The following is a 17,260-nucleotide window of genomic DNA, read 5'->3' as shown; positions in this document are numbered from 1 at the left end:
GTTTTTTTATCACAGCAATATGAAAGTAATTAATATACACCATGTGCAATCCAGGGATCAAACTCAGCTTGTCAGGCTTTATGGTAGACGCCTTTCCTTTCCTGTTTTTTTTGTTTGTTTGTTTGTTTGCTTGTTATATTGATAGAAGAGTCAGAGTTAACTGGGAAGAGGGAACCACAACCAAGACAATGCCTCTGTAAGACTTGTTTGTGGGCAAGCCTATGGGGCATTTTCTTGTTTAGTGATGGATTTAGGAAGGTGGAGGAGCCACCCAGCCCATTGTGAGGTGGACAAATGGCCTTGGATAGTATTTGAAAGCAGGCATAGCAAGCCAGGAGAATCAAGCCAGTAAGCATGGCTTCTGCATCAGTTCCTACCTCCAGGTTCCTGCCCTGAATTCCCTGGATGATGGACTAAAAGCCGTAAGATGAAATAAATTCCTTCTTTCCTAAATTACAAAGGTCATGGTGTTTTAGCAAAAGAGTAGAAACCATAACTTTTTTTTTTTTGAGACAGAGTCTCATTATGTTGCCTTGACTGGCCTGGTGTCCTCCCTCTGCAAGTATGTACTCTTACCCACTGAGTCATTTCTCTAGCCCAATTGCTATATGCCTTATTTTTTTTATTGGGTGCTGGGAGCCAAACTCTTATGTTTTTGGTTATGAGCCTAGCTTTAATGGCTGAGCCATATCTCCAGTCCCTACCTTACTTTTTTAAAGTTGTCTTGTTTGTTATATTTGTTTGAGACAGGGTCTTACTCTGTTTACTGCTCTGGCCTAGAACCTGTTGTATAAATCAGGCTGATCTTGAGCTTAAAGAGATTCTCTTCTGCCTCTTGAGTGGCAAAACTAAAGGTATACACGACTATGTCTACCTCTTACCTTGATTTGTTTATTTAGATTTATTTGATTTTTATATATGTATTGTGTGTGTGCCCGTGTGCATGTGTATCTGTGAGTCAGTGTGCACCATGTACATGCAGAAGCCCAGAGAAGAATATCAGAGAATACTGGAGTTGCAGGTGGTTGTGAACCACCATATGGGAGCTGAACTCAGATTCTCTGCAACAGCAGTAAGCATTCTGAACTGCTGAACCATCTCTCTAGCCTCCTTGCCATCCCTTAGTGTAGGAGGTCCTTCTGTTTGTGTGTTTCTTTCATTGGTTAATGAATAAAGAAACTGCCTTGGGCTTTTGATAGTGCAGAACTTAGGTAGGTGGGGAAAACAGGACTGAATGCTGGGAGGAAAAAAGCAGAGAGAGCTGCCATGGAGCCACCAGAGTCAGACATGCTGAATCTTTCCCAGTAAGCCACTGCCACATGGTGATATACAGATTAGTAGAAATGGGTTAAATCAAGATGTGAGAGTTAGCCAATAAGAGGCTAGAGCAAATGGGCCAAGCAGTGTTTTAGTTAATACAATTTCTGTGTGGTTATATTGGGGCTAAACTAGCCAAACGGCCGGGACAAACAAGCAGCCTCTTTTTCTTTCCCTCCCTCTTTTTCTTGTAGAGTTTAGCTGTTTAGCCCAGGCGACCTCAAGACTGACAGTTTTCCTGCTTTTGTCTCCTGAATTCTGGGTTTGCAGTCTGAGCTACCATGCATGCTTACTCTCTGCTTGTTCTCTACCTTGATCCACCAAACTCATTCTCAGTAGCCAGAACAGTAGTCTATCAGTAAATCACATCCAGCATACCCTTATTTAAAACTTCATCAGCTGCTTAGCGATGGTGACCCATGCCTTTAATCCCAGCACTCGGGAAGCAGAGGCAGGCAGATCTCTGTGAATTCAATGCCAGACTGTATATAGAGTGAGTTCCAGGACAGTCAGGGCTGTTACACAGAGAAAACCTGTCTCGAAAAAGCAAAAATAAATAAATAAAAAACAAGAATAAAATACATCAGTCTGAAAGGAGACTCATTCTCTACCACAGTCCTTTAGTTCAAAGTTCCATTGTCCTCTTCACTCTGTGATTATTATCTGTCTTTTTCCACTGCTTTATTTTCTTTATGAAACGAACCACTATCTTTTTTGGGGGGTTTTGTTTTGTTTTGTTTTTCGAGACAGGGTTTCTCTGTGGCTTTGGAGCCTGTCCTGGAACTAGCTCTGTAGACCAGGCTGGTCTTGAACTCACAGAGATCTGCCTGCCTCTGCCTCCTGAGTGCTGGGATTAAAGGCGTGCGCCACCATCGCCCAGCACGAACCACTATATTAAGTCATATTAACTCATGGATTACAGGGGTAATAGTCCTAGCATCTGGTCCCTGCTAGAAAATAAGTTTCATGAAGGAAGCTTTGTCTGAGTCCCTTTGCCAAGAACATTGATTCATAACAAGTATGAAACAAATCTTTTTTAAATAAATGGATAAATGGATGCTTCTATTTTCACTTAAAGGAGAGAAGACATAAGGCATGAGTTTCATCTGGAACTCAAAATGTAAGGGGGGGGGAGACAGTGGGAGAAGGGAGGTCATTTCTGTAGTAAACATGATCTAATAAAACACAAAGGCTGAAATAACAAAGGAATCTATAGATACTAACGGTGGCTAAGATCCACGGAGAACTATGCTTAGGCATTTCCAAGCATTAGTGCCAGATACTTTTAGGTTTGAGGGGACTCTTCAGGGTTGCTCTTCCTCCAGTAGGCTCTTGCAGACCTATTTCTATTATGAGGTCATACACTATAGCCAGGGCTGATCCATCTGTCAGCTGGAGAGAAACATTCCATGTCTTCTAAGTTTGAGCTGAGTGTTACACTGCTGAAGAGGATTTAAAGTGAGTCATGCTAATGGCAGGACACTTCTGAGTGACAGGAACAGCTGTTGAAGCTGCTCTGGTCACAACCTTTTTTGAATTGTGCTGTTCAATACTTTCTGTCATAATAATCCAAATAACCACAGTCATTTGTTCTACTAATATATACCTCTCTCTCTCTCTCTCTCTCTCTCTCTCTCTCTCTCTCTCTCTCTCTCTCTCTCTCTCTCTCTCTCTCTCTCTCTCTCTCTCTCTCTCTCTCCTTTCTGCTACACAGAGAAACCCTGTTTTGAAATAGGAAAAGAAGAAAGAAAAACCCCAGGTTGTGCAAGCAGCCCAGAGGAGGGAGACAAGGAAGAGTTTAAAAAAAGCCTCAGAGTTGGAGTTAACCTGCCTGGGTGGGTAGCCACATGGTGGACAAACACGTGTGCACACATGGCACTGAGGGGAGCTCTAGAGAAAGAGAAATCCAGACCAATTAGAATTCGTGCTGCACTAGACCATAGTGCAAGTGCAAAGGGTAAGTCTCCGGAGCGGGTTGGGGGGAGGTGGGGAGGAGGGTGTGGGAGAAGGGCAATGGGAGAGGGAGGAAGAAGCAAACGAACCGTCTCCGGAGTCAGGTCATGCCTGCACATAGCTGCAATACTAATACTCGGCAGAGTTGCACACTTGAGGCAGAACACTGAGACTGAGGCCATCTTTTGTGACCTTTTGTGTTCCAAGCCTTTCCAGGCAACACAAGTACTAAATTGAAAAGGAACGAAAACAACTGAAGAGGCTTCTGAGGGGGCATGAATTCTAATTGGTCTTTATAATAAAAACTCGGAATCAGGTATTCGGGTAAATGCTGAAATATCAGAGAAGTAAGGGAGCCATCTACTAGAGAGACTTTTTAACTCTACTGAATCCTCAAAACGAATGGCCAAGATCCTGTCTCTAGGAATCCTCTGACTGAAATGGACCTGAGATCCTGTCTCCACCCACCTTCTATTCCTTTCTCCACCTCCCTAGTGTTGGGATTAAAAGTGTATGCTTTTCAAGTCCTGGGAACAAAAGCATGAGATCCCAAATGCTGGGATCGAAAGTGTGAGCAACCATCGCGTGGCCTCTATGGTTGTCTAGTGCCTAGCTTCACCCTCTGATCTTCAGGCAAACTTTGTTAGAGCACATAAAAAAAAATCATCACAATCTAGGCTGGATTCGAACTAAAGGAGGTGCTCCAGGTTCAGCCTTCTGAGTCTTCAGACAGCAGGCATGGGCCACCACAGCCAGCTCATGAGTGCTATTGATGGTTTCTAGAATAGCAGATCCCAGTGTGTTTCATTTTTCTTTGCCCAGATCCTCAGGAAAAAATGCTGTGGAATCAATCACTGTCTATGCCACAAGAACTTTATGTATTTCCTAAATACAACTCGAAAATTAAATTACTGATTTACCCATGGGCTGAAGACGAGATATCTTTTTCTTTTTTTTTAGTTATATTTATTTATTTATTATGTATACAATATTCTGTCTGTGTCTATGCCTGCAGGCCAGAAGAGGGCACCAGACCCCATTACAGATGGTTGTGAGCCACCATGTGGTTGCTGGGAATTGAATTCAGGACCTTTTGTAGAGCAGGCAATGCTCTTAACCTCTGAGCCATCTCTCCAGCCCCGAGATATCTTTTTCAAAGACATGAAAATGACATTAATCTTGTAGGTCTCCATTGGAGCACTTGGGTAACCACAGGAATTATCAGTGAGAAATATTATTTCAAAAGAGACTTTTTTCTTCTGATCAGTAGTTCTGAAAAGTGCTTAAAGTACGGAGTAGACCGTATTGTAACCAGAGGTACAGCTATCCAAGCTTTGTTATTCCAATTACAGAGCACAGAGATTTAAGAAAATGATGAAGGGCCCTAGGAGGTTTGGAGTGGGAAATAGACATTGCTTTCTTCTTTAGCCACCAGTCCTGAGCCCCCAGAGGAGCGGCGGCCTGTCCTTTGAAGTTTTAGGCTAGGCATTGCCTTCTGCCTACACGCTGAAGTCCTGGATGGCATCCTTTCTGTCACGAGCTCTTGGCTTTAGCCACTTTAATCACTGTGACTTTTCTCAGCTGAAGTTTCTTTTACGAGTAGTGCTGTGAGGACTCTGCCATTCTCCCCAGAGAGCGATGAGTAACCAGACCAAGCAAGAGAATTGTCTTTATAATGATTCTTTATTAGTGGCTTCTATATCCAATTAAGGGGGTTCACACTCTTAGTACGCATGGGAGGACCATGATAGGCAACACACAAACAATTCAATATCACAATTATTAATCCTACTAATCCTAATACATAAGACCAATTCCTCACCTCCATTCGGCTTATCAATTATCCATAAAACACTTCTTAACATTAATACAGCTTATCAATTAATATTTCCTAATCTTACCAATTACCTATAAAATATCTCTTAGCATTTCGCACACTAAACACACACATTGATATATCTGTGCTCTTCTAATTATCATTAATGCACCAATCTCAGATTTACAAAGTTCCATACTTGAGTGTAAATACAACCTGACATTCTCTGTCCTCGGCTATTGGTATCAACTGGACACTGAAGGGTGGGGTCCTTCTCATGTGGCAAGATTACTTTTGTTACCAAAGTTACTGGATGCAGCCTTCCCATCTGGCAAGGCCAGATGGGTGTGGAAGCCTCTAAGTGGGCAAAATGTTCTCTTAATATTTCTCCTTAATAATTTTCTACTTCACACAGTTTTCTTACTTAATTTTCTATTTTCTATATTATACTTACACTATAGATTTCTTATTTTACCTACACTACAGACTCCCCTTTTTTACTCATTCAGAGGGATCTGTTTCCATGCTCATTACACTTTCCCAATGAAAGTTTGCTTCATCTGCACTGAGAATCACTTTGCTGTTTGGTTAAGACAGGGTCTCGCATAGACTGTTTTAGACACTACCTCTCTATGTAAGCAAAAGTGACCTCGAATTTCTGTTTCAGCCCCCTGAGTGCAGGAATATGAGCATGCACTACCGGGCCTGGTTTATTCAGCTCTGTGAATTGAACCCAGCTTCTTACTTACTAGACAAGGCTCTAGTAACTGAGCTATATCCCAGCCTGATAATTTGTTTATATAACCACCTTTATCAAGAATCTTAGCTTCAGGGGCTGGAAAGATGGCTCAGCGGTTAAGAGCACTGACTGCTCTTCCAGAGGTCCTGGGTTCAATTCCCAGCACCCACATGGCAGCTCACAACTGTCTGAAAATGCAGTTCCATGAGATCTGACACCTTCACACCAATGCACATAAAAAAATAAAGTTAAGGCTCCGGAAGCAGTAGCCATTACTTCCGTGAGGGACTTGTGTGCCTGGGGTGTGTGCTACGGGGTGCATTTTGTGTTTGAAATAGGAGGTACGCCATGTCCCGTGGGTCCAGCGCCGGTTTTGACCGCCACATTACTATTTTCTCTCCTGAGGGCCGACTCTACCAAGTAGAATATGCTTTTAAGGCTATTAACCAGGGTGGACTCACATCTGTGGCTGTCAGAGGAAAAGACTGTGCAGTAATTGTCACACAGAAGAAAGTACCCGACAAATTACTGGATTCCAGCACAGTGACCCACTTGTTCAAGATAACCGAGAACATTGGCTGTGTGATGACTGGGATGACAGCTGACAGCAGATCCCAGGTACAGAGGGCACGCTATGAGGCAGCTAACTGGAAATACAAGTACGGCTATGAGATTCCTGTGGATATGCTGTGTAAAAGAATCGCTGATATTTCTCAGGTCTACACACAGAATGCGGAGATGAGGCCGCTCGGTTGTTGTATGATTTTAATTGGTATCGATGAAGAACAAGGTCCTCAAGTGTACAAGTGTGACCCTGCAGGCTACTACTGTGGCTTTAAAGCTACCGCAGCAGGCGTCAAACAGAGTCAACCAGCTTCCTCGAAAAAAAAGTGAAGAAGAAATTTGATTGGACATTTGAACAAACAGTGGAAACTGCAATCACATGCCTGTCTACTGTTCTGTCGATTGACTTCAAGCCTTCAGAAATAGAAGTTGGAGTAGTTACAGTCGAAAATCCTAAATTCAGGATTCTCTCAGAAGCAGAGATAGACGCTCACCTTGTTGCTCTAGCAGAGAGAGACTGAACGTTGTCATCACTTTACCAAATCCATGATGCCACTTGCCTGTGTGTTTGGTGACAGCAAACCAACATCACAGAGGCCCCTGGGTTGAAGATGGAACCTCTCCCACTCCTCCTGCCACTGAGCTGGTTAGGACTGTATAAATAAAACTGCTTTTGGAAAAAAATAAATAAATAAATAAATAAATAAATAAATAAATAAAAATAAAGTTAAATAAATTATAAAAAAAAAAAGAATCTTAGCTTCATTTTCTAGACAACTTGCTTCAGCTTTTACATCAGGCTTTTGCTTCCCTGGAAATTCTTTCTAGGAACACAGGAGACTTTTAAATGATATTTATTTTAATTTTTTTTTTGCCTGCATATATGTTTGTATACCACATGCATGCAGTGCCCGTGGAGACCAGAGGAGGGCCTATCAACCTCTGGAAATGGAACTATGAACAGCTGTGAGCATGTGTGCTGGAAACAGAACCTAGGTCCTCTGTAACCGCACAAGTTAATCCCTGAGCCTCCGTGTTTTCAGGAAGTGAGCTTCCAAGTAATGCTTTCAGTTTCCTACAGAAGCTTCCCCTTTTCATTTACAACTTGGCTAGCCTGTGTAAAAGCTCTACCTTTCAGCCAATCTTGTCCTCATTTGTTAACTCATTTGTTTAGTTCTACTGGGGATTGGATTCAGGGCTTTCACAGAAGCTGGGCAAATGTTCTATTACTGAGCTAGAAGACCCAGCCCATTTTGGCTTTTGACACATCTTCCTCATCTAATCATTACAGCCTTCTGTCTCTTGGACAGTTAGAGGCCATTGTAGCTTGTTAATTGGCTTGGCTTTAATATCATTGTGTATATAGGAATCCATAGGCCAATTAGTAGGGGACAGTATCAGTGCACGTACCACATACCAATTTAGTTCATTATCTTCTATGGGTACAGTTGGAGATCACCTCCAAGCAATTATAATAGTAACATCACAGACCATTAGTCACAGGTCATCATAACAGATATAATAAAGAGAAAAAGTTAAGTGTCATGATAATTATGAAATGTGGCATGAATATAGCAGATGCTGGGGGAAATGGACCAATAGTTTCCTAGCTTGTAGGGATGCCACACATCTTCATTTTTAAAAGCAGGGCTGAAGAGATGGTGTAGTGGTTAACAGCACACACTGCTCTTGTTGGGGACCAGAGGTTAATTTCAGCTCTCACAGCACCAGCTCACAATTACCTGTAACTGGTTTCAGGGGATTTGACATCTTTGACTCACTCACAGACAGATACATACACTTATATACCTAAAAACGAATGCTTTAAAAACACAGTTGCTCCAATAAAATGTGGTAGGACTCTAAGTCACGTAGTGCTTGGAGATGTTAGTACTTCTAACATAATGGACATGGGCATCAGCTTTAAACAATGACAAATTTGAACAAGAAGGCTGGGTGTGGTTGCTAATGCCTGTAATACCAGCATTCAGGAGGCTGAGACAGAAGGACTGCCACATGTGAGATCCTGTCTCCTGATCCCAACTCCCCCCAAAAGATAAGAGTGTAAAATCATTTATTGATTGAATTTTACAAATAGGAAAGAATTAAAAAAAATTCAGGGGTAGAATGTGTTGAGAAGTGTGTGGGAGATGAAGTAATGAAGAAAAAAAAGACTAGTTATTCCAGAATGTTCATAGTGACTGAGAGGCGACTCATTCAACAGTTAAGAAGGTAAGTTGTTTTTTGTTTGTTTGTTTGTTTGCTTGTTTTATTTAAGATTGAGGACGCTTGAGTACTTTATATCTGAATGAGAGAGATTGGACGGAGAAGGCAGGAAATAACAAGGGAAACTCCAGGGGATCAGATGCCCTCTTCTGGCATGCGTGGGCACCCTCCACCAAATAAAATCTTTTAAAAAATGTTCTACTTAATTAGCTTCGAGAGGTGGGGATGGGGGAAAGAAAGGAAAAAAAGGAAGACAAAGAGGCCATAAATGAGTTAATATATTAAGAAAACGGAGGGAGAAAAATCCCAGAGTCCACGTGTGTCCACTCCTACGGATCTCGGGCTGATGCAAAGACGGAGAGCGAAAAGCTTGGTGCGCGGTTGTATTCCTGAAAGCCTCTATTGGCAGCCTTCCAGCCTGGGGCAGGATTTCAAAGAAAAGCTGGGGAAACTCCCTAATCTTTACCCTTTGAAGCGGAGGCGTGTGTCAAAACCTAGCCATTGGGCCACAACAGCCTCAACAGCTGCCCAGACCAAGGGCAAGTGCGAATTGGGAGAACCCAAACAATCACAACGCCCGCCCCCGTTCTCTACCAACCACAACGTCTCAGTGTCTTGATTGACTGGGCTCGACGCTCTGGATCAAACGTTTCCTGTAACCTTGACTGACTCGGTAAAGAATCCGTCTGAGGCTGGTGATTGGCTGGTACGTCTGGGTCCTGGCCAATCCCGAAGGGGGCGGGCTGGTTGAGAGTCGGGTTTCCAGCTGCTGTCCTTAGACACGGGTCCGCTGGTGGCGGGCTTCTCTTCACTCCTCGTGGGCCCTGACTCAGTGTCTAATGGAGCTTTCTTATCAGACTCTCAAACTCACGCACCAGGCGCGGGAAGCGGTAAGGAAAGCTTTCCCAAACAAGCAAGACCTAGGATCGTGCCAGAAACTCTTGTTGCAACAGGCAGATTCGCGAGTCTTCGGTTGCTATGGTGACAGAGACGGCTGCCCAAGTGGCGCAAGCGCAGTGGCTCTAGTTTCCCCTGTTGAAGGAAGCTGGGTTTGAAGTAGTGATCCCGGCAGGATAAATCTAGGATCGAACCGGGTCGGTTTGTTATTACGGAAACTGAATTTTAAGGGCCAGGTTAGGCTGCTTGTGGATGTGGGTTTGGACCTGCGTTAGAAGAGACTGTTAGGCAGGGCGTCGAGATGCACGCTTTTAACGTTAGCACCCTGGAGGAAGGAACAGGCTAGTAGTCTTAACTAGTGCAGTTCAGCCAGAGAGGATGCATATTGAGACCCCGTCTCAAAAACAAAACAGAAAAACAATAACAACACAATGACATTGTTGAAAGCGCCTCCTCCACCAAAAGGAGAAAAAAAAAAAAAAAAAAGCATTGACCTGAAGGTAGAATTCTAGGTTTGGGTGCTCAGTTGTCATTACCAAGGCTAGAGCTCAGAGGCACTAATTCGCTGCTCCCAACCCCCTTCAGGGTCTCCTTGTGAAGTAGGAGAATTGGTTGTGATCCTATTCACACGAGGGTTTTGTGAATTTACAATACTTCCCATGGTTTCCTGTGGTCTGGGTCGTCTGCTACCACCAGCAATATTTCCACAACAATGAACATGAATTGAAAGCTTACAGTAAATGCAGGCACCGGGTGTGAAAATAATAGTGGGTACTGGGGGGTCTGGGCGGGGGGAGGGGGCGGTGCTGCGGGTGCCGGGGCAAGATGAATAAAATTAAAGCTAAGAAAACAGGGACATCTGGCGCCTGCTTGGGGAGTCAGGATGGGTCCTTTTTATTGATAGCTTTTAAAGCTCCACAGGTGATCACTCCATTGTGTAGCTGAGGCTATGAATCATTGCTCTAGAGTCTTTTTACCTTAAAAAAATATTTGTTATTTTTGGATATGAATATTTTATTTGTGTTTGTACACCACCTGTGTTCGGTGCCTACAGAGGCCGGAAGAGTGCACTGGAGCCCCAGAGAGTGGAGTTACAGACGGTTGTTAGCTGTGCTGGAAATTGAACCCAGATCCTCTGGAAGAGCAGAGCCACTGTTGCTCTTCTTCAAATTATTATCATTATTATTTTTTACCCCGTTTCCCCTCCTTCCTCTATTCCCAGTCCCTCCCTCCCTCCCACTTTCCCTCTGCCCCCTCCCCTATCCACTAATCCTGCATTTCAATTGAGATAGGGCAGGCCTCCCATGCATATCAGCCAAATATGGCATATAAGACGAGGCACACACACACCCCTTTCTATTAAGTCTGGGCAAGGCAACTCAGTATGAGGAATAGGGTCCCAAGAGCCAGCAAGAGAGTCAGATACAGCCTTTCTTCCCACTGCTAGGAATCCCAGTAGAAGACCACGCTACACCACTGTCACATATATGCAGAGGGCCTACACAGTCCCATACAGACTCCATGGCTGTTGATTTAGTCTCGTGAGTCCCTATGAGTCCAGGTTAGTTGGTTCTGTGGGTTTGTTTGTGTGTGTGTGTGTGTGTGTGTGTGTGTGTGTGTGTGTGACATCTTGACTCCTCTGGCAGTCAGTGTTCGTAACCACTGAACCATCTCTTCAGCTTTTTTACCTTTTGAAGTGCCAATAATACACACACAAAACACACATCCTTTTGTTAGGCAAGTTCTAGAAAGAGTCAACTGCCCTTGGAACTTCCTCACCCAGGAGTTTAAACCCACTCCACACTGAGCCTAAACTACCTGCGTCAGAATCAGAAGCACCACCTCACGATAAAGCCGATTCTAGGACTTCAATGGGACTTGCCGAAACAAACCGAGATGGGGCTTGTGAAACTAGCATCATAAGCACATACCAAACTGCTTCTAAAGCACTCTGCTCAGTGGATGATGTGGGAGTGTCATATCAATCTGTTGATTTCATTGGCTGAGCAATAAAGAAACTGCTGGCCCTGATAGGTTAAAAGATAGGTGGGCGGAATAAACAGAATAGGATGCTGGGCGGAAGAGGAAGTGAGGTCAGACTCTGTGCTGCTTCCAGAGGGACCGGACAGCCGCCATGCTCTGCTCTCCCAGGCAGCTGCAACCCAAGATGGACTTAGGCTAGAATCTTCCCAGTAAGCGCACCTTGGGGTGCTTACACACATCATTAGAAATGGGTTAGTCCAGGTGCGAGAATCAGCCTGTAAGGGCTAGAGTTCATGGGCCAAGCAGTGTTTAACTGAATACAGTTTGTGTGTTGTTATTTCGGGCATGAGCTAGCCAAGCGGCCGGGGTGTTGGGGACGCAGCCCCGTCGCCGCTTCATATTTCAACAAGTGGAGCCGTGTCTTAGAAAGATGCTGCTCAGAGAAGCGATGCTGAGTTCTTGATATAGCCAGTGGGTAGGCTAGATGTCTCCACTTGTTCAATAGCTGACTTACAACCTCTACCTTTTCCATCTTCCTGACTCTGAGATCGTGCCGCAAAATACACCCAGTTATCCCAATCAGAATCCCAGTCACACACAGTTTCACTTATAGAGGGAAAAACATCACCAAATACTCTTTATTCTACCTTTGTTACATATCTTTAATAGTTCCTGTCACCACCCCCTTTCCGATGCCCAGGGAGCCCTCACGTCTTCCCCATTTCCGTAGCCTTTTATCTTTTCTCTGTGGGGCTTGCCTCTCCCCAGTCTTCATTGGGTGTTACTCTGTTGCTGGGATCCTTTTAATGACTTTCTATTTCACTTGGAAAAGCAAACCCAAACTTAAAGCTTAATGGCAAAGATCCGAGTCTTTTTGTTTATTTCGTTGTTTTGTTTTAGGCCCTAGATGGCGCTAAAGCAGTATTTATATGAGTTCAGGGGTAAACGGGTCAGGATTGTTCTGCTTAGGGGTCCCAAGGAGGGAGAAGATAAAGCTGGAGGAGGTGCCAGGGGAATTAATTCATTATAAAGAGAACTGGCTGTCCACGGGATTTTCAGCCCCCTAATTCAGATGCTGTATAGGATTTCCAGAATGTTTCCTTTAAGATAAATGTCTTGTGTGGCCCAGGATGTTCTCAGATTTGCCATGTTATTTAAACAAAGGAATCCATGCTCTCAGTTCTGAAAAATAATGTAGCATAGTTTAAGACACTTTTCTCACTCCTCCCCTTCCTCTCCCCTCCTTTAGGAAGAATTTCTAATGGATGAGTAATCTAGAGATGACTCTAGGTCTATGGAACGTGTCCGGGTTATGTACAAGCACTGTTACATTTTACATAAGGTGTTGGAGATGCACAGGTTCTGCCATCTGAAGGGGGTCGTGGAGCCAGTTCACCCCAGGACACCAAGTGATGCCCCACCCTCCATCCCAAAGTGTGTGTGTCTGTGTGTGCAGGCATATATGTATCTTATAGGTTTTGATCCTTTGGAGAACCCTGATAAATACAGGTTTGTATCACAAGATTCTATGAAATACTGATGCTATTGGTATCTTTGGGTGGCAGATTTTTTCTTACAGTATTTTAAATTTAGTGTTTCATTAAAATTAGGCTATCTGCAGGGGCTAGGGATCTAACTCAGTTGATAGAGTGTCTTCATAGCATGCATCTCCAGCACAACTTGGGCTGGGTACGACGGTGGATGCTTGTAATCTTAGATAGGCATTCAGGGTCATCTTTAGCTACACAGTGAGTTTGATGTCAGCCTGAGGTACCTGAATGGGACCTTGTCTCAAAAAAGAAGAAAGAAACTAAAATAAGATTGCATCCTATTTGTGTACCTCTGCCAGTTTTTTTTTTTATTTCTTTCCAAATTGTATATAAGAACCTATAAAATGCTCTGAGACCAGGCAGGTTGTAACGAGCAATAACGTAGGTGGTTTAAATGTGAACACACGATTAGAAACAAATAATGACTGGACTAACGTCCAGGAATGGTCTTTGGAAAGCCTTGTGTACACACACTCATGTGTACACTCAAGATGACTGGGACACGGAGCCAGTCTTCCTTTTTCTCACCCAATCTCAGCTGATTGGAAGAGGCCCTTCTCCTAGGGCTATCTCTTCTTTCTCATGTACTTTTTAAGAGGTTTCTGCTTTGCCTAAAGTAAGCCTTTGGTATTAAAATTTATTTAATATCTGTTTAGCTAATTGATTGAGCAGTTGACTAACTTTTAAAATGAGTGTTAAATGCCTTAACTTTTATTAATTGCATAGATCCCTAAAAAACAAGTAATTGAAAATCTAATTACCTCAGTGTTTTCCTTCAAAGAACTGAGGCTTATTAAACTTTAAATGTTAAAACATTTAAGCATCTATTGAAATACCAATAGCTATAAACAATGTTCAGTTCTAAATACTAATTAAACAAGTTCTAAATCACCATAAAGCTAGGCTGAATTGTAAGTAACTCATGCTTTATCTCTGCTCCGTCCTTACACAAAGAAGATTAACTACTTCAACGCTGACCACTGCTGTAGCATTGTGGACATCTTCCAAGATTCTGTGGCTTTAAAAGCTGTGCGCTGGGATGCACAGCTGTGATCCCAGCACCCTGGAGGCAGAGGCAGGAGGGCTGCTGAGAGTTCAAGCGTAGCCTAGGCTACATATAGTAAGTTCCAGGCCAGCATGGCCTATTTATAGCTAGACCATGTTTTAAAACAAAACAAAACAAAATAAAAACCCAGAACATAAATAAAGTGCTGTTGTTAAACCACATTCTACTTGTAAACCTAGACTAAGAAAGGGAGACTTAGAGAACCCGGAACACTTTACCAATATCATGCTGTACTCGTGGAGATGTATTACTGTCACTGTGAATATCCAGGTTTTGTATTAAAAACATCCTTACTGGCTTTCTTTGGCACAAATAACTTATTTGGGGGGGGGGCAGGGGGAGAGGTGAGATAGGATTTTTACAATCAAACTCACTCTGTAGATCTTGCTGTTCTCTAACTTTGAATGATCCTCCTTCCTCTGCCTTCCACGTATTGGAATTACTGCCACAAACCACAGTGTGTGGCTGGGTTTTACTTCTAACCACCAAGAAATAAAAATCTCATCACCCAGATATGTTGAAATAAGGGCGGCGGGGCTGCGTCCCCAACACCCCGGCCGCTTGGCTAGCTCATGCCCGAAATAACAACACACAAACTGTATTCAGTTAAACACTGCTTGGCCCATGAACTCTAGCCCTTACAGGCTAATTCTCGCACCTTGGCTAGCCCATTTCTAATGATGTGTGTAAGCACCCCAAGGTGCGCTTACCGGGAAGAGTCTAGCCTCTGTCCATCCTGGTGTCTCTGCTCCAGAGAGCAGAGCTGTTGAGTCTCTCTGGAAGCAGAGCAGAGTCTGACCTCACTTCCTCTTCCGCCCAGAATTCTATTCTGTTTACTCCTCCCATCTATGTTCTAAGCTATGAGGCCAAGCAGTTGGTTTATTACTTAACCAATGAAATCAACAGATTGATATATGACACTCCCACATCACAGATATAACTTTTTTTATATTTTATTTTTAAGGTTTATTTTATTTTTTGTTATGTGTATAAATATGTGTGAGTGTGTGCAGATTTGAGTGCAAGTATTCGTGGAGTCCTAAGATCCCATGGAGTGGGACTTAAGCGACTCTTGGTGCTGGGAATTGAACTAAGGTCCTCTGTTAGAGCAGTGCATGCTCTCAACCATGGAGCCACAGCTCCAGCCCTGATTTTATTCTTATCTATATGTATGTGTGTCTGCTGTGTGTGCAGATGCCTGCAGAGGCATAGGACCCCAATAGCTGTTGTTCTAGGTAGTTGCTAGTCACCCAGTCAGGATGCTGGGACCTCAGGTCCTCTGGAAGAGCTGTAAGTGTTCATAACTTATGAGCCACATCTCCAGCCCTACCCAGATATATCTTAAAAGGACTTTTAAAAACTGGTTTGTGGTTGGGCATAGTGGCACGCACCTGGTAACCCTAGCACCTGGGAGGCAGAGGCTGGCAGATATTTGTGAATTCAAGGGCAGCCTGGTCTATGCAGAAAGTTCCAGGTCAGCTAGGGCTACAAAGTGAAACCTTATCTCAAAACATTGGTGTAGCCTTCTACTCTGAAATGTGGTACTGGTACCTGAATTAGCTCTCTTGCTGTAAGGACCCAAATTTGATCCCTAGTACTCATATAAAGAGAGGAAAGTGGTGGTGGGTGCCTATAATCCTCGAGCCGGACAGGCAGAGACAGGGGGTTCCCTAAACCTTGTTGGTCAGTCAGTGTAGCCAAATTGACAAGCTCCAGCTTCAGTGAGAGACCCTGTCTTAAAAACAACAACAGGCAGAGTTGGAGAGATGACTCAGCAGTTAAGAGCACTGACTGCTCTTCCAGAGATCCCGGGGTCAATTCATAGCACCTATATTCGCGTGGCAGAGGTCAATTCTGGCTCTGTATTAAATACAGTAAGTCTCTTTCCGGGATTCTGGAACATTCTAGTTCCAGTTTTAGAACTAGAACATAGTTCTAGTGTTCCGTTGGGGTGTGCAGCCTTTGAAATTTAGGAAGTTTCTTGGCAGAATCAGGGAGTAATTGGAAAACAAACAAAAACAGATTAGAACCTATGGGCACAACTACTCAAGCTTTTAGTTGAAGATTTGATGTGGGGGCTGTAGACTAGAACTACAATAAAAAGCATTTGAAAGAAGAGATGTGTCCTTCTTAACTGTTTGTTTTTGAGATGGAAAAACTCAGAGCAAAATTTAGATATTATTACAGAGATTGAAACAAGCTCATGCAAATTAATCTCCACTGCACCCGTAAAAGGAAATTGAAAGCGCTAATGCTGCGTGTGGTATACGTACAGTAGCATTTCCTATGTATCTTTGGGGTCTAAATCTGGGAATGACATTCAGTGCTTCCTTCTCCTCAGGCTACAGTATCATAGGATTCAATTTTGAAGCTGATAATGGAGCATTTTGTGGCACAATAGCCCACAAAGGAAAAGGAGGAAGTAAACAGCCAGATCATTGAAACAGGCAAACAAGACCCCTACATTAGATGCTCACTCCTGGGCTTCTTTTTGTTCGTAGACAGACATTAATTGAGCATCTAATTGTGTCCATCTCTGGGGCACACCCTCACTTACACTTTCAATTGACGATTTGTTGGTGGTTCATTATTGGTTTTTAATTCAGAAGATGATTTTCTATGCTAATTTGAAGGGGATGAACAGGAAGATATTGTAGGCCTGGCAGACTTTATACCATCAATTTAAAATTTTGTGAGTCAGGCATTGTGGCTGGGGCTCATAAGCAGAGGCAGGGGGTCAGGAGGTCAAGAGCAACCTGAGATAGAGAACAAGTTTCAGGTTTGTAATGGATTATTAAAAATGCTGCAGGATCCCTGGTGGCAGCAGGCAGCAGAAATGCTGCAGGTCCCCAAGAGGTGGCAGCAGGCCATGTGGTGGCAGACAGCAAGCAGGCCCTGAGAGCAGCCAGTCCCAGGTAGGGACGACTGCAGGTCCCCGAGCAGTGGCTGGTCCAGGGCAGGGAGACACGCTGTGGGCAAGAGATAAAGACATGGATAGGCATGCCATGCAGAGTGAGGTTGGATATTTATTTAGTGGCTATGGACGGGAGGGGAGAAGAGAAGAGAAGAGAAGAGAAGAGAAGAGAAGAGAAGAGAAGAGAAGAGAAGAGAAGAGAAGAGAAGAGAAGAGAAGAGAAGAGAAGAGAAGA

The 17,260-nt window shown here is 43.5% G+C and overlaps 2 protein-coding genes across 2 annotated transcripts in view; both read left to right on the top strand.

Annotated features, from left to right (window-relative positions):
- The first annotated feature begins 6,062 nt into the window (after nucleotides 1-6,062).
- LOC126507299 (proteasome subunit alpha type-6-like) lies at nucleotides 6,063-7,073 on the top strand. The gene is given in 2 exon segments (XM_050151577.1): nucleotides 6,063-6,678; nucleotides 6,681-7,073. Coding segments are annotated over 2 exon segments (735 nt in total). The 5' UTR covers nucleotides 6,063-6,173; the 3' UTR covers nucleotides 6,911-7,073.
- A 2,322-nt stretch (nucleotides 7,074-9,395) lies between these two features.
- Katnal2 (katanin catalytic subunit A1 like 2) overlaps nucleotides 9,396-17,260 on the top strand; it is a 56,783-nt gene continuing 48,918 nt past the window's right edge. The window contains exon 1 of the mRNA XM_050151570.1: nucleotides 9,396-9,505. Coding sequence (XP_050007527.1) covers nucleotides 9,455-9,505 — 51 coding nt within the window. The 5' untranslated portion in view covers nucleotides 9,396-9,454. The remainder of the gene's footprint in view (nucleotides 9,506-17,260) is intronic.

Source organism: Alexandromys fortis, unplaced genomic scaffold (genome assembly GCF_014885135.2).
Source record: "Alexandromys fortis isolate MF-2015 unplaced genomic scaffold, M_Fortis_MF-2015_v1.1 scaffold_71, whole genome shotgun sequence".
NCBI classification, from domain to species: Eukaryota; Metazoa; Chordata; class Mammalia; order Rodentia; family Cricetidae; genus Alexandromys; species Alexandromys fortis.
Note: the sequence above shows the minus strand (reverse complement) of the source record. Positions and strands in the feature narration are given on the sequence as shown.